The 27,059-nt window shown below is 47.9% G+C and overlaps 1 protein-coding gene across 2 annotated transcripts in view; it reads right to left on the bottom strand.

Annotated features, from left to right (window-relative positions):
- The window catches only part of NTF3 (neurotrophin 3), a 71,303-nt gene extending 44,944 nt beyond the window's left edge, over positions 1–26,359 (bottom strand). For both annotated transcript variants that reach the window (XM_038576112.1, XM_038576114.1), the window contains exon 1: positions 26,087–26,359. Coding sequence is in view for 1 of the 2 variants with exons in the window: in XM_038576114.1 (XP_038432042.1) it covers positions 26,087–26,104 (18 nt within the window). In the remaining variant the exon portion in view is untranslated. The remainder of the gene's footprint in view (positions 1–26,086) is intronic.
- Between the last annotated feature and the right edge of the window lie 700 nt (positions 26,360–27,059).

The following is a 27,059-nucleotide window of genomic DNA, read 5'->3' as shown; positions in this document are numbered from 1 at the left end:
GTTAACCCTAGTGTAAAAACAGTGGCCAAAATGGAAACACACCACAGCCATGAAATGGTTCAAATATGTTGCACAATGGACTAAAAGAAAAAATCATCGTACACAGGAATACTTGAAAACATGGGGAAATACATGCAATACACAGAGTGGGAAATGCCATTTAAAGATTATTTATCAAGTATGATGAGCTCCCTTACTAAGAAAAGGAAATATACACACAGAGACACATAAACATGCACACGTGTATACACACACAGAGGAAGAACTGCAAGGGATAACATTCTGGAAATTGTCTTCCTCTTTGGGTATCCTAACACTTTCCTAATTCTCTGAGGTGAGCACACATTAGGACAGGTATGTATTTCACAATCAGAAAACAATGTTGTAAGTACTTCTGGGAGGGTCCCAGCTGGGATTTTTAGCTGTCTGTGTCTCACCTACTTTCCACCGACCAGGTGCAAGAAGAGGGCATTCGAAGCACCTCAATCAGCTCTATGGTACTCCTTTGGCTCAGATCTTAATTTAAGAAAAACCAAAACTTTTGAATTAAGGAGACAGCTGTTTTGTGTTTCCAATTAGATAAAAGAACCATTCAAATATTAATGATAATCTGCTGACTTAATATGGACTTAAGGAAGGACCTCCTATTCAGGAGACCAAGTAGGGCTGAGAGTACCCTGTGGCTGGGTACTGTCATGTACCGCATCTAGTAGATGGCATTTGTGTCATTTACACAGCGAGGCAAGGAGGGTGAGAAGTGCTAGAAAGGTGGGCAGAACAGAAGAAGGAAAATTAACTATAAATAAACAAGAAGGCAGTGTGAACTAGTGGTTAGGAACATGGACTCTGGAATCAGAAGAGTGATTCCAAGCTTGGTGCCACGACTTCTTAGCCATTTAATCTCGGGTGAATTTTATGGTAGTTTCACAAATGTTTACTGAGCAACTACTATGTATCATGTCCTACTCCAGGTCCTAGAGATAGAGCAGTGAAGCCAGAACACAAAAAATGTGCTGTCCCCACGGAATTTATTTATAATACGGAGAAAAAGAGGGACATCTGGGTGACTCAGTCAGTTCAGTGTCTGCCTCCGGCTCCGGTCATGATCCTGGGGTCCTGGCATCGAGCCCCACAATAGGTCAGGCTCCCTGCTCGGCATGGAGCCTCCTTCTGCCCCTCCCCCATCTTGTGCACACGTGCTCTCTCTCTGTCGGTCTCAAATAAATAAATAAATAAATAAATAAAATCTTTAAAATAATAGAGACAAAAAGATAATACATTAGAAAAACAAGTAAAACATATAGTTTCTCAGATGATCTTAGGAGCAGTGGTGAAAAATCTGCCCAAGCCTCAGCTGCTTTGTCTGCAAAATGGAATTGGAATTATAAATACAGCTCTTTCACCGAGTACTTGTGTGGATTCATGAGGTCACACATAAGGCACTGGGCATGATTCCCACTTTGATAAATATTAACAATTACCATTATTTTGCAATTAAAGGAGCCAAATCTACTCTTGTCTGAGTGATGACACAGGGAATTATAAGAAATGGTTGCAACCATTCAGAAAATGCAGAGGCAAAGGGGATTCATCCCCCGCAATGAGGAACCATCAAACCACCAACACCGTAGTAGGTACTCACTGAGCTTCCTACCCACTGAGACAAAGAGCAAAATTTTTCTCACTTGGGGCTTATCCAACCCCAGAAGTTATCCCAGGAATCCATGATCACTTCTATTATCATTTAATCAACATAATATCTGCCCTTTGGTTTCTCCCTGCTCAGGATTTAACAAAAGGCACAAGATCCAGTGAACTTCCCCTGCTCCCCTGCTGCTCTGCCATCATTTCTTTCCCCACTTCTCTCTAAGGATGGCAGAGGCTCATCTAAGGCCCCACATTTCCAGGGCCATTTGGGAGCCATGAGATTGGTCAATGGCTCAAAGGGACTTCTCCCAAAGCCTGGTGGAGCCAGATTAGAGATCAGAGTGCAGATTTCCACACTTATTTGAGGAATGAACCCCCAGAATACAAGGGTACTTCTGATCCTTGCTCCAACCATGGGCCAATGGCCAAGGATTCTCTGGGGGAAGAAGGAAAGCAATGGTGCCCTGACTACTCAGAAGGAAAAGCTTTCCAGAACTCTATTTTATAAGCCTTGCCTTCTAGACTCTGGGAGAGGAGACGAGTCATCAGAAGTTCCCAAAGAGCACAAAGAGACAGACGTGTGTGTTTGTAGATGTGCACGCGCCAGCATACGTGTGTACAAGAATGTTTTAAGTGACTAAATGCAGAGCTTAAATCAGATGGATTATCCCAGGGTTTCACAGACCAGTAGCTTATTTTTGGTGGACCTCAGAGGAGCTAAATGATTTGTTTGCACTTGACATCAAAAAGGATAGCTGTTAGTGCTTTTCCTCTTCTCTCCGTAAAGCTAGGTTTGGCAGAGCTCTGGCTCTAACTCAGGACTGAGAAGTGCTAGGATTTTCTGTGAAGCCTGCTGCTACGCTTATATCCTTCCTTTCCTGGGACTGGGATGACAATGTGCACCCATGCTGCACACGGAGAAGCACTTCAGGAAAGCTGAATCTCAAAATGCTACAACCTAACAAAGCGGAACCCCATGAGACAGAACGTTATGTTAAACTAGGAACAGATGAGAAGACCCCAAGAGGAGTTTCTAGAAAGTTCAAAGAGCACTCCGAGGGGGAAATAATGCAAACCAAAAACAGAAAAAGGGAAGAGAGGAGCTGTGAGGGGATGCAATCGGCTCTTTCCCCCAAACCACAATGCCCAGGGAGCAGAGGAAGCTACCCTGAGTCACAGCTTCTCTTACTGCTGGGCAGGAGCTCTCTCTTTCTGGCACACTGGTCAAGCCCCAAACACCGCCTGCCCTTCCCTACCTCTGTGCCTCTGACTGTGCTATCTAGATCTATCCCTTAGAACTTTCTTGCTTGATCCAGGGGTCTCCTCAACCAGCTACCAAACCTCTTTGGAACTCTAACTGCCCTCTGTGTACACCATGCCCGTCACCCTAATCCTTTCTCTCAAGTTTTGTTTAGTTGGGGAGATCTTACTTCCCGAGATGTACTGAACATTCCTAGAGGTGAGGAACCACGCATTTTTGTATTCCCTACAGCACAGGACAATACCTTACCATATCAGGCACTCGGTAGCTCACGGCCGAATGAGTGGTTTTTTTAGAACAAAAATTTATGCCCATTAGATCACTGAGCAGAGTTCATTTTTCAGGGGAGAGAAATGAAGCATACTGAACATTCTGACTGCTTTTCTTTCCCTGGTGCTCCTGCGAGCCACACATACAGTGCTCAGGCATGAAAAGCAAGCTCTCTCTGGGAGGCTTCCAGAACCCAACAAGGACAAGCACCTATGGTGCTAGGTCTCTGACTGCCCCTTCTTCCATCACAACTTTCTTTCCCTCAGCCTCCACTGCTCGTCCATCAGCAAATCCTTCCAGTCCCGCTTCCAAAACAGATCCCCCAGTCTTCTGGCTTCTTCGACCTCACTCATGACCACACGAGTCCAGGCCACCATCCTCTCTCGCCCCGTGTTGGTGTCTGACAGTCTCACTGACTCTGCAGCCCGCCCCTTGCAAGGCAGAGGAACCTTTTAAAAAGGTTAACTGGATGTCATGATTCCCTGCTCCAAACCCTCCAGTGGCCTTCTGTTATACTTGAAGGGGGAGAAAACTCTGGTTTCCTGACATATTTTCTGGGGACATGGGGAGGTCCTGGCTTCTCATTACATGCTTCAACTCATCACACAAATAAACTCTGTAAATGGCCCCTGAGGCCCTACACGATCTGGCCGGCCTCTCTTAGTGCTCTGTCTCAGCCACACAAGCCTTCTTGCTGGTTCTTGAACATACCCATCCAAACTTCCCTCTCCCAACTTAATCAGGATAAAAAGCTTCTGCACAACAAAAGAAACAGTCAACAAAACTAAAAGACAACCTACAGAATGGGAGAAGATATTTACAAGTGACATATCAGATAAAGGGCTAATATCCAAGATCTATAAAGAACTTAACAAACTCAACACCCAAGAAATAAACAATCCAATCCTGAAATGGGCAGAAGATATGAGCAGAAATTTCCCCAAAGAAGACCTACACATGGCTAACAAGCACGTGAGAAAATGCTCCGCATCACTTGCCATCAGGGAAATACAAATCAAAACTACAATGAGATACCACCTCACACCGGTGAGAATGGGGAAAATTAACAAGACGGGAAATAACAAATGTTGGACAGGATGTGGAGAGAGGGGAACTCTCTTGCACTGTTGGTGGGAATGTGAACTGGTACAGCCATTCTGGAAAACTGTGTGGAGGTTCCTCAAAGAGTTAAAAATAGACTTGCCCTACGACCCAGCAATTGCACTCCTGGGGATTTACCCCAAAGATACAGATGCAGTGAAATGCTGGGACACTGCACCCCAATATTTATAGCAGCAATGTCTCCACAATAGCCAAACTGTGGAAGGAGCCTCGGTGTCCACTGAAAGATGAATGGATAAAGATGTGGTCTATATATACAATGGAATTTTACTCAGCCATTAGAAGAGATGAATACCCACCATTTGCTTCAATGTGGATGGACCTGGAGGGTATTATGCTGAGTGAAGTAAGTCAATCGGAGAAGGACAAACATTATATGGTCTGACTCATACAGGGAATATAAGAAATGTTAAAGGGATTATAGGGGAAAGGAGAGAAAATGAATGGGAAATATCAGAGAGGGTGACCAAACATGAAAGATTCCTAATTCTGGGAAACGAACAAGGAGTAGTAGAAGGGGAGGTGGCGGGGGGATGGGGTGACTAGGTGATGGGCACTGAGGGGGGCACTGGACTGGATGAGCCCTGGGTGTTATGCTCTATGTTGGCAAATCGAGCTCCAATAAAAAAAAAAATGAACAGAAAAAAAATTCCCTCTCCCACTGCCTCACACCACTTTGTTTTATTGTCCATCATGGCCCTGGGCCTCAGAAGAAATGTCATTTTTTGATCTATTGATATGCTTGTTTGTTTCTGCATTTATGGATTGTCTCCACTGGAATGTAGGCTCCATGAGGGCAGAGGGTTAAGTTTTCCCATTCACTTCTCTACCACTGCATCTGAAATGGTGCCTAGCACACAGCAGGCACTTACTAAATATTTCTGGATAGAAAAATCTTTCAGGATACTGATGTAAGAATTACTTGCCAGCAGAGCTCTTTCTTGGGTCAATTTTAATACCTAAAGAAATTCCTAGAGATCAGAAATCGAAAGCCATGATTTAATTGCCATGGCCAGTCAATCAGCCTACTTTTTAAGGTTATCTAGTTGAAAGTTCTCATGGAAAAAAAATAGGTTTTAAAAATGACCACAAACCTTCCCACAGAGATGTGCTCAACAAAGATAGATCCTGCAGGACTGAAGAGTCTTGTCAAATTCTGTTACCCACCGTACTGCCGTAGATATGTCTGCCTGGGGCTCAGTTCGGTGTAATCAACATTTCTTGAACACTGGAATTCAGGTCCCGGTGAACATAAAGGTGATTAAAATATGGCTTGTACCAGCAAAGAGCATACAGATGCATTGGGGAGACAGACACACGAGTACCATGTTTGCAGTGGGGCACAGGGTAGTAATGTGATAAATGGTAAGCCCAAACCCCATCTGTTTTGGGCTCCAGGGAAGGTTTCCTGCATGAGCACCCCTAATGGTCAGCCAGGAAAACATAGGAGGAAAGAAACCCTAAGTGTTGGGAGAAACATAAACAAAAGTACGATTGTGAGACCCCACGGCGGTGAGCAGAGTGTGTTATGGAGAGACAAGCAAGTCATGTTCTAGGAGCCTGGATTATATTTGGTGTGATGGAGAGAGTCTTCTATAGCACCTTATTTATTCAAACGTACAAGCGTTGGGCAGTACAGGGTATGTCCACTCTTTTATTCCATCATCAACAAAATTGTTTATCACCAAAAAAATCCCAGCTAATGTAGGAAACAGAGAGAAGAGTGAGAGGAAAGACAAGAGCTGAGACTTTTGAAGCCCACTCAAGAGTTAATCTAACAATTAGATAAAAGGCTACAACAAAAGAAGAATCTCACTAGTGAAATTGTGTATTTCTTACAGACAGGTATGTGGCTTTATTGAAAGGATGGATGAATGGAAGCTGGGCAGACAACAACTGTCTGAGCAGAACATCCTGAACAGAGGTGATGCAGTGGTGACGGGCAGCCCAAGAGGCTGGGAGTCAGATCCAGTTTCTGATCAAAGCTCCATTGGGCAAGTCACTTCACATCTCTGAGTCTTAGTTTCCTCATCTGTAAAATGTGGGAACTTATGTCTAGGGGTCTTGCCCAGTCACTGAAGGGACTGGGATTGCACAGGGGGATACCTGGTGCCATGACCCCAAGGGCAAATAAATCCTGAACAAAATTATCACATTAAAAACTCACCTCAGGGATCAGAAACTGGTTATCTTAAGGGCCTAGGGTTTAAGGATATGAATCTTTGCCATTTGGGATATTCCTAAGGCCTTCGTTGTTTAATCTCACATTCAGCTTCAAAAATGCAGGGGATTAAAAGTAAAATGGCCACACAATTGGGAACTGCATGTACACAGTGAGGGGCTGCACGTTTTGACTTTATGAGGACAGCACAGGGGACCTTCAGATAAGAGGGCTAAGATCTGTGCTTGGGAAGGGAAGCTGAGCAGTGGACTACCAGCCTTTGATCTAGAAGGCAAGCTCCAGGATCCCGGTGCTGTCCGGCATGTGTGAAGGAGAGAGAAGACCCCACCTACCAAACCTCACCAAGCCTTCTGCCTAAACTATGAGCAGAACTTATTTCTCGCTTGTCAACTCAGGGAAAGACCCTGATTGAACTGTTTACCCAAAGATGAAGACCAGGGACGGTCCTGAGTGTGGCCTGAGTCCCAGCAAGAGCCTTGCAGGGACATGTCAACTGGCCCTTATCCTTACAGGATGCTTCTTTTGTCACACTGGCCTGCCTTTTGTTAACTGCTTCTCTCTTTCCTGGTGCAGAGGCTTGTAAGGAGAGGCACAGGTGCTGTGTCCTGCCCAGAAGAGATTGGTCTCTTCAGACTGTCCCAGTCTATGCTCACCTGAGAATCCTCCCATGCCACATTGTTGTTTTTAGTTCTGACGTGACTGATTGACCATCTTAACGGATAATTTGGGGATGGTGGTGGTAAATGCTCAGTCCATGGGCCTATGCTCTGAGAACAGCTGCACCTTTGTTGAAAGGCTAGGCTTCTGAAATTATTTAAGTACAACATGACATGACTTGGTGCCCTGGTCTGTGGCTAATGAACCAGCACAAACCTCTGACTCTAGCTGGGTGAATGAGGATCTCTCTCTGAGGAATCTGAGATGGGGGCCCTGGGACAGTCAGTTGCTAGGCCCAGAATGGTGGGGGGGGGGGATACAGATGCATAGAGAGCAGAGCCACATGACCCTGCAGAGAATGGCCTCAGGCTCCTTAGTTAACATCTTATGTAATCGTTTGCTGTTCCTACCCGTGGGTCCCCAACATGGCCCTGTGTCTAGTTATTTTTTCCCCCCTCCAGTTAATCAAGAACATTCAAAATAAAATCATGATAGTAATAACCAACATGTATTGAATCTGGACCATGTTCCAGACTCAGAGAGCCACATACTATGTCTCATTTATTCCTTCCAACAATATGATGATGTCCTTTTACATTTAAGAAAACCCACTGAATCTTAGCAATACCAATCAAGATTGCATAGCTAAGAAGTGAAGCTGGGATTTAAGACTTGGGCCAATGGCCTTTTAATGACAATACTATACAGATAACAGGTCAGTGCAGCCAGAGCACCACAAGCCCTTGCTGTGGGGCAAGCACCATGCTCAGTGGTCTAGCTACTCCCACCATGACCGTCACCGTAGCAGTGGGCTTCGGTGTTTATGCTGGCTGGAGCATTCGGAGAACTTTGAGGGGACTCTCTTTCAATATGGCAGACCAAGTACCCCCTGCAGTTCTCTTCCTCCTGTTATCAAATCAAGACACATAACAGAAAATACATGAAAATAAATGCCTGGGCTTGAAAACAAGCAGGGGGACTCTCCTGGCCAGAAACTGTAAGGAATCCTGCACCCCCCCACACATCCACATGAAGGTAAACATTTAAGAAGCCACAGACAGGGATCCTTGGGTGGCGTAGTGGTTTGGCGCCTGCCGTTGGCCCAGGGCGCAATCCTGGAGACCCGGGATCGAATCCCACATCGGGCTCCCTGGTGCATGGAGCCTGCTTCTGTCTCTGCCTCTCTCTCTCTCTCTCTCTCTCTCTCTCTCTGTGACTATCGTAAAAAAAAAAAAAAAAAAAAAAAAGGTTTAAGAAGCCACAGACAACTTGAGAAACTGACACCCAGCGCAGAAGCCAGGTGTGATGAATGTAGGAGAACCTGCCACAGAAGATAATTTGGCAGTGAAAATAACTGACCACCTATCCAAGGAAAGCCAGCACCCTGAAAAGAAACCAGCAATCTGGTATCAGGAAAACTCAAACCCAAGGAAGCAGTTAAAATGAAATTAAAAAAATCAAGTGAGAGGTATAATTCTTTGGGATATCATTTTTCTCTTTTATGTACGTACACTAAATCAAGAAAATGAATTATGGGCAAAAAAAAAAGGCAATCAGAAGGGGACTGTGAATATTTTATCATCTCGAAAATATAAGGTGCTTCATCCACAAAATGAGAATAGGATGTTTCAAGGAGATTTTTTTCTTTCTTTTTTTAAAGATTTTATTTATTCATTCATGAGAGACAGAGAGAGAGGCAGAGACACAGGCAGAGGGAGAAGCAGGCTCCCTGCGGGGAGCCCGGTGCAGGACTCCATCCCAGGACCCCAGGATCACACCCTGAGCCAAAGGCAGATGCTCAACCACTGAGCCACCCAGGTGCCCCTCTTCCCAGTTTTTTCTGATGCCACCTGAAGGCTACCTCCCAGACTCCTAGGGTTTGCAGGAGTGCCCAGGTGCTGCAGTCTTCATCAGGAACAGTTCTCCAGCCAGCCTTGGAGAAGAACCAACTTTCAAACTGACCGATGTTCTATCAGCATAAGAATATACCAGTTTCAACCATAACATGTATTTGTAATTTACTGCTTGGAAAACACTTCCCTATGCATCATCTCATCTGAAACTCTGCATTAATTATCTTAAGTAGATAAGATTTATCATCCGAGTTTACAAAAGAGGAAATTAAGGCTTTCAGAGGTTGCAACTATTAGCGATTGATAGAAGTGGAAATAGAATTGAGTCCTCCTCAGAACACGAGAGACTCCTAACTCTGGGAAACGAACTAGGGGTGGTGGAAGGGGAGGAAGGCGGGAGGTGGGGGTGACTGGGTGGCGGGCACTGAGGGGGGCACTTGACGGGATGAGCACTGGGTGTTATTCTATATGTTGGCAAATTGAACACCAATAAAAAATAAATTTATTTAAAAAAAAAAGAATTGAATCCTCTTGCTTAAATGTTAGTTCTCAATATAGTTCACCGTAATGAAGTTTTACATTTCTTCACCATTCGCTCTAAGGCAGAAATAGCCTGAGGAGCATTTTCTCCTGAAGCTCCTGAGCACGATCCTATGCAGAGAGGGATGCTCTTACTGCCCAAAGTGCTTCATATTCCTCAATACTACTGTCCACTTTGTACTCAGTTCATGAACCCTTCCTTCAGAACACAGTCTAGACTGGATTTTAGAAAACAAAATAAATTGCCTAGAGTCCAGAAATAAATGCTTCAGCTCATCTTTCTCCTCTTTCCTTTGAAACATTATTAATCCTTGACTTAAAAAAAAAAAAAAAAGCCACTGTTGAAGGTGATTGCTGGGGTGGTGGGGGAGGGGCAGATGGTGGCAGCTACACGTTGCCAAGAATGACTTCAGTTCCATCCACTTGATACACAGAGAAAGACAGCCCTGGGCTTCCTGCCTCCACTGCTCTTTGCAGGGTTTGTCTCTGGCTATGACAGTGCAATCTTTTGGCAGTCCCCTATGCAGGATGAGGCCTGTCCCCACCTCACTGCCCAGTGCTGCAGAACAGAGCACAGTCACATCAACTCTGACCTCCTCCCCTGAACCACCTTCCCAGTGTCCACATCTGGTGAGCGTTGCTCACTCCACCACATCATAGTTCTTAAACCACCCTCAGGCCGCTCTGCCGTCCGGAGCATCCCAGGTCCAAAATGCTTACAGCAGCCCACACTGAGCAGTGGGTGCTAGGCATCCAGCCCCAGCCTGCCTGACAGCATACACTGTAATATCTTTTTGTAAACGAGAAAGCCAGAGACTGCAATGCTTCCAGATGGTCCACTCTGCACTTCAGGAATATGTAGTTGGAAACATAATTTTTTCAGATTTTATTAATTTTTTCAAACCTTGATTGTTAGGTTCCTTCTCTGACCCTCTGCTCCCTGGCCCTCCTGTCAGCCCTGGCTTTCTAACAAGACAATGTCAAGGGGAAGAAGAACTACTTTCTTGGGCAGGGAGGGCCCATGGTTAAGGCATGGCCTCAGGCTGGACCTCCACAGCTAAGCCTAGAGGAGGGTCTCCGACTGGTGTGCACACTCTCAGGAAGAACCAGTGCAAGAAATCTGATCACTCAGAGACCACAAACCATTTTGCATCTTAAATGCACTGTGGAAACCTGGTAGGGTATCTGCCTCTGAGGGCTGTTGGGGAAACTAATGAGTTGACATTTACAAAAGTGCCTGCACAGCATTAATGTCCTGGGAATGCTGGTCTACTCTCCTTTCTCCTGCTCGGTACCATTCACCCTCAAAAACCCCTCCAGTAGATGGGGGATGGTGGGGGTGTGTCATAATCCGCTGATTACTTGTGATCTGCCCTCCTGGTATCCAGTTTCTGAGGCAAATGCTAGGTAGTAAGGGAGTAGGAGAGCTCAGACCACATTTGCTAGGTATCCTTAACAAGGTGAGGAGCCCTCGCAAGCACACCAAGAGAGATGGTGTGCACACAGCAGGCTGATGCTGTGAGCCAGTGGTTCTCAACCCTGGTAGCACATAGGAATCACCTGGTGAGCATTAAAAAGTACAGAGGCCTCTGTTCCAACCCTAGATATTCAACTTCAATTGGCCTAAATATCATCCAGACCAATCAGTGAGCCAAAGGTAAAAGATCTCCAAGTGCAAAGTGAGTTCAGAACAGCAAAAGTGAAGTCATCTCTGTTGAGAAAAGCCCTTTGAGAGGACACCTGAGGTTCCCCTGGGTTTCCTTTGACTTCACTAGGCAGAGTTCTGGAATTCCCATATCCCAAGTTGCTGGGTGGCATGCCAAGTGTCTGTCTGGGCCACTGTCACACACACTCTCCTTTTATAATATGCTACAAACAATGTGACCTTGTAAATAACTCTCTTTACAGATCCAGTACTGGCAAAGAGGTTCTGCAGATTTGGGTATTTTTAGGAGACTTCGAAACACACACACACACACACACCCAGAAGAATAATCTTTATTTTTTTGAAAGACTTTTATTCAATGTTACCCAGGGCAATATACACGTTTAATGCAATCCCTATCAAAATACCATGGACTTTCTTCAGAGAGTTAGAACAAATTATTTTAAGATTGGTGTGGAATCAGAAAAGACCCCGAATAGCCAGGGGAATTTTAAAAAAGAAAACCATATCTGGGGACATCACAATGCCAGATTTCAGGTTGTACTACAAAGCTGTGGTCATCAAGACAGTGTGGTACTGGCACAAAAACAGACACATAGATCAATGGGACAGAATAGAGAACCCAGAAGTGGACCCTCAACTTTATGGTCAACTAATATTCGATAAAGGAGGAAAGACTAAAAAAAAAAAAAAAAAAAAAAAAAAAAGGAGGAAAGACTATCCATTGGAAGAAAGACAGTCTCTTCAATAAATGGTGCTGGGAAAATTGGACATCCACATGCAGAAGAATGAAACTAGACCCCTCTCTTGCACCATACACAAAGATAAACTCAAAATGGATGAAAGATCTAAATGTGAGACAAGATTCCATCAAAATCCTAGAGGAGAACACAGGCAACACCCTTTTTGAACTTGGCCACAGTAACTTCTTGCAAGATACATCCACGAAGGCAAAAGAAACAAAAGCAAAAATGAACTATTGGGACTTCATCAAGATAAGAAGCTTCTGCACAGCAAAGGATACAGTCAACAGAACTCAAAGACAACCTACAGAATGGGAGAAGATATTTGCAAATGTCCTATCAGATAAAGGGCTAGTTTCCAAGATCTATAAAGAACTTATTAAACTCAACACCAAAGAAACAAACAATCCAATCATGAAATGGGCAAAAGACATGAAGAGAAATCTCACAGAGGAAGACATAGACATGGCCAACACGCACATGAGAAAATGCTCCGCATCACTTGCCATCAGGGAAATACAAATCAAACCCACAATGAGATACCACCTCACACCAGTGAGAATGGGGAACATTCACAAGGCAGGAAACCACAAATGTTGGAGAGGATGCGGAGAAAAGGGAACCCTCATACACTGTTGGTGGGAATGTGAACTGGTGCAGCCACTCTGGAAAACTGTGTGGAGGTTCCTCAAAGAGTTAAAAATAGACCTGCCCTATGACCCAGCAATTGCACTGTTGGGGATTTACCCCAAAGATACAGATGCAATGAAACGCCGGGACACCTGCACCCCGATGTTTATAGCAGCAATGTCCACAATAGCCAAACTGTGGAAGGAGCCTCGGTGTCCATCGAAAGATGAATGGATAAAGCGGATGTGGTTTATGTATACAATGGAATATTACTCAGCTATTAGAAACGACAAACACCCACCATTTGCTTCAACGTGGATGGAACTGGAGGGTATTATGCTGAGTGAAGTAAGTCAGTCGGAGAAGGACAAACATTATATGTTCTCATTCATGTGGGGAATATAAATAATAGTGAAAGGGAATATAAGGGAAGGGAGAAGAAATGTGTGGGAAATATCAGAAAGGGAGACAGAACGTAAAGACTCCTAACTCTGGGAAACGAACTAGGGGTGGTGGAAGGGGAGGAGGGCGGGGGGTGGGAGTGATTGGGTGACGGGCACTGGGGGTTATTCTGTATGTTGGTAAATTGAACACCAATTAAAAAAAATTAAAAAAAAGAAAGACTTTTATTTATTTATTCAGGAGAGACACAGAGACAGAGAGAGGCAGAGACAGAGGCAGAGGGAGAAGCAGGCTCCATGCAGGGAGCCCAATGTGGGACTCGATCCCAGGACCCCAGGATCATGACCTGAGCCAAAGGCAGACGCTCAACCACTGAGCCACCCAGGCATCCCGCCATAAGAATAATCTATAGGTGGATCTGATATTCAGGAATCTGAGACCCAGAAACTTTAGCATCTGTTCACATTTCATTTTGTGCCTATGAAAAGGTCTGCAATGCAAGCAGCCCCCTCTGGAGCAAGTCACTGTCACAGCCTCATGTTTTCTGGGGTGCAACTCCAAAAGCCACCTTCTTTTTTGATTGTAAACAAAACCAAATTCAGATGGAAATGCACAGAAAAAGAAAACCTGCCAACCACTCTAAACTCTGAGCATTATGAATTCCTACTTTACTTCCTGTTTCCCCACGTCAAAGCCACTCCTATCAGCACACTATCCTCCTTTTTCCTGGGCTGGGATCATGTTTCCTAGCCAGCACTAGTCAGAGTAGCCAAAGACCAAATCAGGCTTGATGTTCCCCCTCTGTATTTCATTCATTTGTTCACTCACTCATTCATTCTTCCACCAATTCAATAGCCATTCTTTCATTGCACAGCTACAAATTAAAAGCCGTCCTCCACATTGCAGCCAGAGTGATCCTTTTCAAAGCCAAAGCCTGACTGTGCCCTCTCTGGGCACAGTAGTGCCCCATCACCCTTGGTAAAGATGGGGGCCCCCTGTTGGCTCTTGCCTACTCCACACCTCTCTGTACACATCATCCCACATTGCTCTGCGCACCACCTACCCGGGGATCTCTCAGTTCTTCTGACTCCTGGTATGCTCACCTTGCAGCCGCTTCCCACCTACTTCCTCACCTGGAACCCTCTTCCCCCTCACCCCCTCCTGCTTTCACAGATGCTTACAAATCACATCACAGGCTGTCAGAAAGTGTCCCCCTCTATTTCCTGGGATTGTTCCTGGGATTGCTTGGAGCTGATGATCTCCCTCCACACCGGCTGCTCTTGGAGGCAAGTTCTTTTCTATCTCTTTTGTAGCCCCCACTTTCTGTTTGTCTTTGGACAAGAGTTTCAGACATCACTGTGCCCCAGGAAAACATGTGAAAAACAACCGGAATCCTTCTCCAAACCCCTAACATTTTTTTCCCATTTCAGTAAAAAAATTGATAGAGCCGTCTCGAATGGCTCTATCCTTGACTGTGCCTCTGTCGAGTGGTCCTTCAAATGACTCAGGAGACTTACAGCAGACAGACAGTAACTTTATACGGCAGCCCCCAAGAGTTCAGATGTAAACACGTATTCCCGATTCATACAAGAGCCAAAAAGTAAAAGGGGAATGTCAGAGGATTAGAGTGACAAGCTGAGGTCTCTGCCAGTAACCCAACCACATCCAACTTGATTTCCTAGATTTGCTAATAGACTACAATCTAAAATATCTTTTTCTCTTTTTCCCCCAACACACACACACACACACACACACACACACACAAACACACACCCAAGGCACAAGAACATGAAATCAACTGAATGTTTCCTTGGTGATCATTTAAATGCTAGGAAAGAGAGAGAAGAGTATGAGGGTGAGTGATGAAAACAACTTCAACCATTTCCTTCCACAACTATCAAAAAGTGGCAGGTAGTTAAAAACAACATCATAATAGCAAAGCCTTGAACTATAGTGTGGGGGAACTCCATGCTTGAGCCATGACCAACGCTAGGGTACCAATGCAGTTTTTTGGGGAGGGGGGTGCTAACTCTGACTCAAGCACCATGCAGATAGATCTTCAGAAGGAAGTTCAGGAGAGAGACGGAGGGGAGGAGTGTGGCAAACACCCAGCGAAGCCACTCATCCACTTGTGTTTGTGTTTGCACATCCCCCAATGTTCCTCTGGGAAATACTGCCTCTCCCACTGTGTGTGGGGCCATCAGGGCAGGCAGGGCCACTTCTTGAGGTGCCCACCCCCCATAAGGACTCTGGCACTATTGCTTCCTGACAGGCCGGACAGCAGGAGCCACCTCCCTCTGCATGCAGGTGTGGCATGTAATGCAGGGTCAAGAAAGGGATAGCCCTCAGGCAGCAAGACCACCAGCCCCAGGTCCCAAGGCAGCCCTGGAGGTCCCAGAACTCTCAGCTCAGAGCCTGTGCCATGACACCAGACAGGTCCCTCGGGAAGCTCCCACTGATCCCTAGAGCTGCAAGCAGACCTGGACATGCTACTCCACATGTCTTTCTAACCACTCCAGCCTACAAGGACTCCTCCTTCCTCCAAACTCTCAGATCCCCTTGCTCCCTGCCACTGTGTGCCACTTACCAATATATCCTGCCCCCCCTCACCACCCCCACAGGTCTATTTGCTTGCATTCTGTCCCAGACTCCCACACAGACTGCAAGGTTCTTGAAAGCAGGGCCCTGCCTTTCACCCCTTGCGGTTCCCCTGTGGTGCCTACCATGGTGGCTCAGAAGAATCAGGTTAAGACAGGAGGCCCTCTTCAAGTTACACTTTTGTTTAGTGTCTAGGAAAAACGTCTAAGAGATGTGTTATGTTGTTTTTTTTTTTAAAGACCCCTTATAAATTCCAAAGAAATTATTAACAAGGATCTGCTGCCTATTCTAGTTCTCCTAGTATCTGGACCAATTAAAAACAGGATGTGGAAGAAAAAAAAGTACTGAGGAGCTCACTGAGCAAGAGGGACTCGCAGGACAGAAGTGGACAGTAGATGGCAGTCTGTCCCTGTGTCAACAGTGGCCACAGAGGCAGTAACTACACAGAGAGGCTACAGGAGAAGCAGCGAGCTTCAGGCAGATGCACCCCTGTCCACGCAAACTGAAGCCAGAGCAAGGATACTGCTGAAAAGCACACCTGTGAGTACACACACTTACACATCTACCAAGCCCCAACACCTGTATGACACACACCTTCCCCAAACTCTCCCCATGACTGACCAAGGCACGCATCCCAATGGGCTCTGAGCATCCACCGCCAGAGCCTGGGCTGAGCAGCGGGGAACTAGGCCACCAGAAAGCCACTGCCCTGCAGAAGGGAAAAAGCTCCTGACCCAGACGATTCCTAATCATTGTTCACACTAAAAAAAAAAAACACACTCCAATCAGGGGCCTGCACTTGACCTTCCAATGCTCAGACTGCTCCTCCCTGGAACACAACGATGCCCCCCCCCCCCCCCGTGTCCCTCACCTGCTCCTGTATCCTCAAGGTCAGGGGCACACCATTCACCTGCATCTTCTCCAACATCTAGCACATGGCCCGATACCAACCAGCAACCAACACAATGTTTAGTGAATAACCTTTACGCACGTATTTTCCAAGAGTCTGGAGATGGATTGCCCTAATTCATATGCAATGACACCCAACTCACCTGTGACGAAAAGCCCAAATTTGCAGAAGAGCTTGGCAGACTAAGACATGGGGTGGGGAGTCTCTGAGGGGAGCAGGAACAGCCTTTCCCAGTGAGCAGGAAGGCAATGAGCCTCATGGCCTTAGCCTTGGGACAGGCCAGAAAGAGACACACAGAACACATCTCTGGACCCTCGGCAGGAAATGTCCCCTCTCTGAGCCTGGCTCTGAGTGCTCCAAGGTCTGGCTTCATAGATGACCTGTCATGCACTCATTCCCCAACACATTTCTGCAGCAGACCTGCTCAAGGTGTTGGGGGACACAAAGATGAAAAGTCCAGATCCTTTCTTTACAGAGCTCACATTGTAGTGAAAGGTAGGAATGCAAATAAAACTCAGGCTGCTAAGTGCTATAACACAAGAAAGCTAGGGAGGGAGTCACGGGCTCTGGGGGTGGGGGAATGCAGGGAGGCTTCCCAGAGAAGATAGGTAAAGCAGAGATGTGAAGGATGGCTTCCACATTCTTGGTGAGGAAGGAGGGGAGGGCATCCCAAAGACAGAACGTATACTCCAGGGCCATCTCAGATTCAAGAACAGATGTATGTTTCCGCCACTTGTGACATCTTGTAATCAGAGGACATTTCCCTTTACATTTAAGCCACATCCCCTTATGGATCCAGTCATCCAGGTTCTCTACTTATCCTTGATTCCTACAATAAAGGATGAGACAGGAAAGACTTTAGGGATCAGCAAAGCTAGTAGACCTCAAGTCTCTCACTTAGCACACGAGCAAAGTGGAAACCTGGTGTGACTCAGGGATCCCCGAAAATTGCAGTTAGTCTCTGAGTTAAGGGTGGAGTATGGTCTTCTTGCTCAGAGCTCAGGAGCCTTCTGATTTAGCTTACTGAATTCTGCTACCCACAGACAATTTTCTCCCATATAAACCTCTCTCTATGCTCCCAAGTTCTAATCCAAGATCTGCCACAAATCTGGCAAGCTTGCTTCTTCAGCACTTTATAAACATACACTCATCCATATGTTCAATAACTTATCTGGCATCACATAACTTAATTTCCTCCTCCACCCCCTCCACGTTTCTGCATATAAGTCCTGCAGGCCAGCAGGGATACCTGGAAATCCCAGGCTTGGGCCGCAGTGAGGTTCAGGGAGCAGCAGAATCAGAGTATGTGAGCTGCCACGACTGGCAGGGTCCTTCCCCCTTCTAGCGAATACAGTTCACTTCTTTTCCACAAGGGGACACAGAGACCCAAGGAAGGGGAGTGATTTGCTCAAGGTCACGCAGCCAGTTTGATTTCTTTGCCAGGAGAGATGGGGCAAGCCTTTGGAGGTGGTAGCGAGGTGTCAGGAGAGCTGGGCTCCTTTTCAACTGTGGGACACACTTGTTGGCAATCAGGTGATTCCCAGGGCTGCATTTTCCTCCAGAATCCAGGGGAGGCAAGGTACATGCCCTATGTACCACCAGAAGCAGGTCTGCTAGACACAGCATGGAAATAATGCCACACTACAAACTTGATACATATTCCCTGAGGGATAATTTAGAGCCAGAGTGGGGGGGATATTTTTTAATTCTAGGGTCTGAGACCTAGAAACAGAAGGAAGGGGGCAGTACATCGCCAGGACCTGGCTGTCATAGATAGGTAATAATGAAAAGGCTGTGTCCTCTTATACAGAAAAAAAAGCATCACCCTCCATGTGAAAAGTCATTTTAAATAAAATAGACACATATTTTTAAGTACCTACAATCTCACAGGTTCTAGGTTAGTGTTCTACAGATGTCTGCACCCTGCAAATACCTTTCGGCAACAAAACAGTCATTCTCATGAATTGTCTTGAAGATGTAGTGAGAGGGATGCTGTGGAAATCAGCAGAAGGAGAAGAAAGAATAAGAGCCTCCAGTCAGGGCCCTCAGAGATGGCAGCAGGCACCCCAAGCACCCCTCTGGTTCCCCTACTTCTGGTACTGCTCAGGGAGGGGCACGCGGCAGGCAAGGGCCAGGGCTGGAGGGCTTCCACTGCTCTGTGCCAAACACAGCCTGGGGGGCCCAGTCCTTAGCAGCAACCCCTACCCCGACCTTTCAGCACGAAATCGACATCCACTCTGGCCCCAGCGTACACGGAGGGAGTTCCTGAGCCTATCAGGGCAAGTCATCTTCCAAATTCTGAGGGGCCCTCGTGTTCTCCATGCAGATTCTCTTTTACTTTGATTCTGTGCAACCCTCATCCCAGGACTCAAGAATGCTGGGACCTACCACCTCTTGTGGGCGTGTGGATCAAAACCAGATGTCCAGTTCTGATCTTATAGAGTTTACAAGGAGGCAATTGTGGCTTAAATCAATACCCCCATTCTGGAAGGGTAGATTCCCTTGTCAACAGAACGGGAAGTGAAGGGGGAGGGCCGAATGGGAGACAGATCTGACACATGCTTGCCAGCAGGTGGCTAAAAAGCCTCAACATTTGTCTCGAGTGTGAAAATGTACCTTCCAGTGGAGCAGGTTACCCTGTGGGGTGACAAGCTTTGCCGAGGCCTACCAATCTCTCATCTGGATGACATCACAGAATGCAGAAAACACAATCTGACTGGTAGATGATCGACTTGGGTTGGCCATAGGCTTCAGGATAGAAAGCCAGCAGCACATCAACATCTAATTGTGTACCTTATACATATCCTTCAACCTCATGTAACCTCAGCCTTCCCATCTGGAAATGAGATTAACCTGGCCATTGAGACAATGCCATGCGAATATTTGTAATAATGCCTGGTACCTGGTAAGTACTCATATAGTAACTATCATCATCATCAATCATCATCATTCATCTTAAAGGTAGGTACTTGTCTTAGTCAGCAACACAACATTGACACTAAGAAGAACTCATGTAGAAGCTTGATGATTAGGCCTGATGCTAAACCCAACCTCTCTCAACTCTGTACATACAGTACCGGGTAAGCCAACTTCATGAGCATTCTTAGCCAAAACATAACAGGATGGCAAATTCTTTGCATGCCTTTCTGCCTTTGGCTAAGCCATTCCCCAAAGATAAAAAGCAGGAGTTCAAGATGCACTCTTAGCAAGGCGTGGACTGTAGAGGAGGATGGGGCCACTGTAGAAGCTTAGGATGCTGGAATTGGAATGGGACTTTGAGATCTTCTAAATCAAGTTCCTCATTTACAGATGGGTAAATCGAGGCCTGAAGAGAACGCTGAGGGTCACATAACAATAGCTGGTTAGTGACAGAGCTCAGTAACAAGTGTGATTCCCCACCTCTAGGTCAGGAGGCTTTCTGCTGCTGGGTGCTGCATGACATCACCTTATTGGCCCGAGATCTTTTGAGATCAGTAAGCTACCATTTACTCCTACAGCTCTGGCCTTGAATGAACAGGAACCCTAAGATTTTAAAAAATCCCTGACTGAATGAATCCATAAAAGATCTGGGTCTTTTCTAAAAATGCTATTAAAAAGTGAGCAATCACAACAGACCACACCAAATTTCACTCCAAAATCTGTTTTTCTCTAGCTAAACTGCACTTAAACTCAGAAGTCTGTCCTGTCAGGATGTCAAGAGCCACAGACAGCCTCTGGAATTTCCCAACTAAGACTGCTTGAGAAGGATCATGGCATAGATGAGGCTATGAAACAGCCAATGCATTCTAATTACTCAGGGCTGCATGCACTCTCCAGCCTGTTGGCATTTTTCGGTAGAATGAAAGGCTGAGTTACAGAAAACTACAAATGCTTTAAAGATCTTGGGCCATATACATATGCTTTCACAGGTTCTAAAGTGAGTTCTCTGTAAGATTTACCTTTGCCCAGCCTCGATCTTAATAGAAATATGTCCAGGCAAGAGCAAGGTACCATCTATACTGACCTCATACTTCTTAAAAGTTCACCCATCCTCCATCCTTATATACAAATAATCTGCTACCAACTTTTCCCACAAGCTGGCCCTTCTGAAAGAAGCAATATAATGATCATCTCATCTGAGCCGGACAGCCATATACCTTCCACCTCTGACACAAGCTCTGCAAACGGCACCTGCCCACCCAGGGCCACTCCTGAGCTTCTGTATTCCCGAGCACACAGACACATATCCCATGCTCTTCTCTCACTCTGCACACGTCTATGCACAAAGTACATCCACAGCCCTTAGCAGCACCACACAGGGCTTATGCCTGTCTCCAGTAGAAGATTTGGTCCCACTCCAATGGACTCAATTTTAAATAAAACTAAATCTAAAACCCTAGCAACGGTCATTAGTTCAACATCTCCACCGCCAGAAACTGCCTGCCTCATTAAAGAGTAAAACAGCAGCTGGTGAGGTCTCCAGGCAGGGTGGTGGGTTTTAAAGATCTTCTGTGTCGGCCTAACTCTCCTCTCGCACTTCAGCCAACTCGAGGATTTACATTCCCTCCATTTGGGGCCAGAGAACTGTAACTGCTCAGGAAAAGGTCTGGAGAAGCCCAGAGCAGAAGCCGCTGCTTCATGAGCCGTCTTGAACGGAGGGGAAGTGGAGAGGCCTGAACATCTGATCCATCTGGGAGTGGAATTGCAGGGATGGGAAATGTTATGTAATTAAACTCTGCTGGCCTGTCCCGCCTGGGGAATGTGAGACCCATCAGCAGTGACCTCTTCCAATCAACTTAATTGGCCCCATCTCGCCAAGAAAAGCAACAGAATTGGTTTAGTGCCTCATGGAAATAGCTTAGCTCCTGACTATTTATGGCCACTGAACTCAAGGATGGGAGCCTGACTCCGAGCCAGGAGTTGACAGCGTGTGCTGACTTCTGGGAGGACTTGGAGGCTTCAGTGGATTTCCTTGCCTCTCCCGGCCTCCATTTCTGTCTCTGGGGGAAGGCGCTGTAACATTGTGCTGCACTGGGCACAAGGCATTTCACAAACCCCAAGCCTCTACTGGGCAGGCTCTTGCCTCGAAGGACCCATAGTCTAGAGAGAAATAGACCTTCATCACCACCTGCGATGGCTGGACATTGGTCCTCTTTTATTCAAATATGCCAAGGACCATTCCTATCTCCTCTGTTTCCAAAGTCATAGTCGTTTTAGAGTCATGACCTACACAGCTCATGCTAAGGAACAGGAGAATGTCTCTGATAATTAAGAACATTGATTTTGGGGCCATCTTTCTTCAGAATAGTTCCAAGGACCTTTAATGAGCACAGATTCCCATCAACTGCAATCTAGGCTAGCTTGCCTTTGTTTAGTGGGTGAGTAAACTGAGGCAGTTATAGAAAGTTCTATGCACACTACATGAGCAGTACACATGCAGTGGTTATTAAGACTGTTTTACCAACTTGGGAAGGGGTAGAGATCCCATTTTTACTATGGTTCACAGACATGCCACTGCCTGTATTCAATGAGACTTCATCTCTGAGTGAAACTTTGTATTCCTAGGCACATGGAGCTTTGGGGAAAAAGAAGAAAGAGCTTTTCTCCTCCTAGAGTCATTACTGAGATTTGGACACTCTCCCAAAGTCACACTGCTCCAAAGGGGCACAACTGAACTACAATCAAGGCATTCCTGCCATCTTCAGGAATATTTGCACGGGATCTTCTGACCAAGAATGGTCAAAGCCTTTATCAACTTTCTAAGGATGAATTTAACCTAAAAATAAGGTAGAACCTCAAAATGACACAGCTCGATGTCATGAATTTTAAAATGTCAGGAGTCAAAGTCTCCCCAGTTATACGCCCTCACATCACTAGAACCCAATAAACGAGGTTCCCTATCACTTGGTCCAGGTGAGCAGGTATGTGCAGCCTAAAGCATACCTTCCTCTTCCTGCTCTGATGCAGTTACCACACTAGCTGTCTTAAGGTACGAATGCCACCAATTTCACATTTCCCTCACTCCCCAAATGCTTCCAGAAGCCTATAGCTCTTCTTTTATGTATACCCTTTTGACTTAAAATATACATCTGAGCATCCAAGACAAAGTTCATCTTTCCTCAGGCACACAGAAGTCCTGCAAAAACATATGCCCTACCCCCTCATGAGGGCCAGAACTTATATGCCTCTATCCTCTGGCTAGCTTTCTCTCAATCACTTAACCTTGGCCTCACACATGGACACATGCACATGCACATACATGCACACCAGGTTAGCTGTATGCTCACAGTCCAGAAAACATCAAAGATTACCAATCGCTCCCATCCCTCATCTTCCCTGATCACAGCTTCTCCATCACCAGCTCCACGTATTAAGTCTCATTCGTGCTAGTGAGTAAGTCCTGCACATTCCCAGAAACTGAATCCTCCAATGTGTCAGGACCTGCACTCTGACCTGAATTGCAGCACCCGCCCCAAATCGCCAGCTTACACCCCCTACAGGAAACAGTAACACCCTTCAGCTGGCTCCCCAATACACAAAACCATACATCATCCCTATCTTTATGCCCCTTTTCCACAACACAGATACATTTCAAGTCAGCTTCCCTTTGGCCCCTAAGATCCATAAACATCTCTAGAAACGGAATTATAATTCTTAAAGAAACCTCAACTAGCACTGAGCTCTCTTCATTTCTCTTGGCAAAACTGCAGCAGTCAGCTGAGTCTGAGGAGGATTTTTTTCCAGGGCACTGTGCTATGCCCCAGGACCCTGCAACGTGCTCAGCATCCAGCAGGCATTCCATAAATGTTAATTAATAATCAATATAAATTGGTAACAATGAATCCCTCTATTAAATGAGAAACCTATCATCCAACATAATACAACACGCGTCTCTGCCATCAAGCATGCTAAATAGTTTCCCCCACTCACTCCAATCTTATGGAGACATCCTCCCTGATCCTCACCTAATGCCAACACACAGGACTTTCCTCCTTAAATGTACACCCCTCATTCTAAGCCTTCTCCAATTACTTCCTCTCTGGGGAGGGTAGGTAAGAGGAGAAGGCAAAAACCAACCCAGCATCCTTGTCTGCAAATGCCTTGTTTCTCCACAATGAGTGTCTGAGCCCATACTTTCCTATCCCCGGCATATCCCAATGCCATTCCAGCCAAATTTCCCCATGCACTCATAAAATTCACACTCTGCCCTGCAAAGAGAATCACCCCCGCCCCCATCCCTTTGGTAATCCTCAGGAGCCCAACCTTCCAGACAGTCCACCTTTCACTCCTACCCACAGCCACCCTCCCCCGCCACACCCACTCCATGTGTCTGTGCAGGCATGCACAAGCCATCTGTCTTCAACACACTGTACCTCTCCTCCTGCTCTGACACCCTTCACGGGCACAGATTTCTCATTAGCTACACCTATGTTCCCACATGCTCTCATCTCCTGCCAGTCACACGTATGCCCATCCAACAGACGCCTCAGAAACACACACCTCCACTGCACATAGAGGAAGGTGGAGTTCTGGCTCTCTCTGGCCATCTGCAATACACACCCTGGTGCAGAGACTCTCCAGAAACCTCCTTCCCTGACCACACAGAGCACCCAAGGGCCCCAGATCTCCCTCCATAGGAAACCAGACCCCAGTCACACAGAACCCAATCCTCCACTACCAGCTGCAATCCAGTCCCCAAGAACGCAAAATCTCACACACTCCTTGCTGCAGGCCTGCAGACTTGCTATTTTCTTCCAACACTGGTCACAGAGCTTGCTTTCTTTTCATCGCCCCCCAACTCCCAACACCATGCCCCAGTCTAAGTGTATGAGCTCTCCAAGGCAGAGGCGGTTGGATGTTGTCCTCTCAGTTCTACCTCTCAACTCTCCTTGTGCAACAGGTCAGGAAGGAATTGGGGGCTGGAGGGGGGAGGCCAGCTGAATATGCTGGAGAATTTCTGAGTGCAGGGAACACAGAGCAGATTGCAAAGTGCCCTCTGTTACAACTTTCTGCCCTCCTGACGTTTAGGACAGAGGGCTTAGATATTTTTCTTGCTCTAAGCTCTGGAGGCTGGGAGGGGGAATCTCTTTATGAAAAAGCAAGTTGTCCAGCATATTCTCTCATCGGTGAATTTGAAACATGAGGCTCCAGGAGTGACACCCACCTCCGTTTGGGCCACCCCTCCAACTCCCGCCCCCAGCTCCTCGCACACATAAACAAGTCCCGCTGGGCGAGCGAGCGCGGTGTCCCAGCTCTCCAGCGCTGAGCCCTGCGCTCCGGTGGCGCCTCCGCTCTGACTCTAAACCTGCCACCCACCGCCAGAGGTCGAAAGGAGGCGGTCTAGTTCAGCGTTTTCCTCCACCTGGAGCGCCCCCAGACTCGGGGAAGTGGGGAGCGGTCCCTTAACAGTTGGCAGCTCCAACCCGGTTCCGTACGAGGGTCTCAGTTCCGTGCCTTGGCAGCGCAGCTGAGCAACGCAGCAGCCAAACTCCCCCCCAAGCGGCAGCAGCAGCACCTCGCCGCGCACCCAATTGCCCCCGAAAGCAACAAGCAGAGTCCCCTCTCCGACCCTCACCCCTCCTTTCCCCGAACCTTCAATTCCCAAGAGTCCCAGGTTTCATTTGGAGTGTGAGCAGCGCTCTGGGCAGTGCGGTAATTTGGCCCACTGGGGGTCCTTTGGACGCCCACCTAGCTCTGCGGGTCCCCAGTCTCCCGGCCTCCCCACACCTCCGACCCGAATTCCTAGAGCTGGCCTGGAGAAAACGCAAGGAATTCCCCGGGGACGGCCGGTCGGCGAGCCCGTCGCTCCCCCGCGGGGTCCCAGATGCGCGGGCTGCGCGCGGAGCTCCAACATCTGCGCAGAGACCCCGGCGGGGCTGCGGCGGGGTGGGCGCTGGCCATCGCGGCCCCGGGCGCGTGGCAGTGGCCGGGAAAAGCCTTCGGGAGAGGCAGGGTGCTCCGCGACAGGTACGCCGCCGCGCCCGGCGAGTTGCGACCTCCCAGTTTGGGAGCTCCGAGTCCCCTCCCCCAGCCCTCTCCCGGGCCCGGGGCGGGGGAGGCGTGCGGGGAACCCAGCGCTGCGGGGAGCGGGGCGCCGGGCGCGTGCCGGGGACCCGCGGCCGCACGCTCGCCTGTTCCCCGCGCGGGATCTGCCTGCCACCCCCTTTTGTTACAGGATGCGCGGGGAGCTCTCTCCTGCAGGAGCAGGCGGGTGTGTTGGTTGGGGGTTGGGGGGCGGTTCTGCTGAGTCCCCTCTGCCCTTCCGTCGTCCCTATTTCCCCTCGCCTCCGCCCCCATTTCCAATCCAGGTCCCTTAAACCTGATCACTTTCCCAGATTCTGGGCGGTTTCTCTGGCAGCCTGGGGACGGGAGTAGAGGTGGGGAGGAGTGTCCGTGTGCGTGTGTGTCTGTGGTGAGGAGGGGGTGGCCGCGGTTGCGCCTCGGCCCGGGCAGATCCCAGCGCAAACTTCGCGGGAGGCACGAGCCCGGGAAAGTGAGCGAGCGCCGAGCGATGGGGGTGGGGGCGGAGCGCAGAGTTGGGGACCCCCGCGCCGGTGCACCGGCGAACCCCCCCACTCAGGCCCTCACCTCCGAACCTGCCACCCAACGCGCCCGCCTCCCCTTACCGTGGCAGAAGTAACCATGGCATCCGTGTGACTGTTTCCAGGGACGTCGACATGAAGAGAAAGGTGGACACGACCTCGGTCATTCAAAGTCCCCCCCACCCCGCCGCCGCCACTACCCAGCAGGGGGGGAAAAGGGGAAGAAGAAAAGAAAGAAAGGAAAGGAAGGGAAGGGAAGGAAGGGAAGAAAGTAGTTGCGCCGGGCTCTCTGGCGGGGCCGCGCGCGGAGCTGCTCGGTAGGGAGAGGAGCCTTCAACTCTGAGTCCCGTGAACATAATCTGCGCGGTTATAACCAGCCAACCCGGCCAGATGGCTCCGCGCTCAGCGCCTTAACCCCTTCGGCGCCGACGCCCGCCCCCGCGCCCCGCCGCCGCGCGCCTCGCCCGCTGGCGCCCCTGCGCCCCTGAGCCTTGGGGCTGGGGGCGGGCAGTGGGGCGACAGGGTCGTTTCTTCTAGCCTGTCCTAAAGAAAACCACCAAAAACTTCCGAATTAATAGTATGCTGCAGGATCCCTCCTTTTAGAGATCCAGGAAAAAACGAAATATCCAACTTTTCACTACATTTTACATGTTCATGTCTGCAGCCTGTCTTGTTTGTTCCGTTTCTTTAAAAATTTCTTTTTGATCTTCTTTTTCCTTCCTTTTTATTTAAGATTTTCCTTTCTAGGCAGAAGGGCCTTTCCTGCCCCTTCCCCCTGGCGGCTTGGGTCTAATGTGCAAACTCCTCCTCCAAACCTTAGACCCTTCCAGCTCTAGATCTCTCCCCACCTCCTATCAAGCCCACCCGTCACTCCTTCCCCCACCCCACAGCACGAACACGCCCAAGGACAGTCGCTCCCCAGCGAACTCGCTGCACTCAGGGACCAGTCCCCAGGACGCTGTGCAGGCGGTCAAGGACAGCGAGTCAGAGAGGTAGGGGACGGGGCTCAGGGGACCCAAGGACGGGGTGGCCGTGTGTGTGTGTGTGTGTTTGCGGG

This window comes from Canis lupus, chromosome 27, assembly GCF_011100685.1.
Source record: "Canis lupus familiaris isolate Mischka breed German Shepherd chromosome 27, alternate assembly UU_Cfam_GSD_1.0, whole genome shotgun sequence".
Lineage (NCBI taxonomy): Eukaryota > Metazoa > Chordata > Mammalia > Carnivora > Canidae > Canis > Canis lupus.
This window is presented reverse-complemented; position numbering and strand designations above follow the sequence as displayed.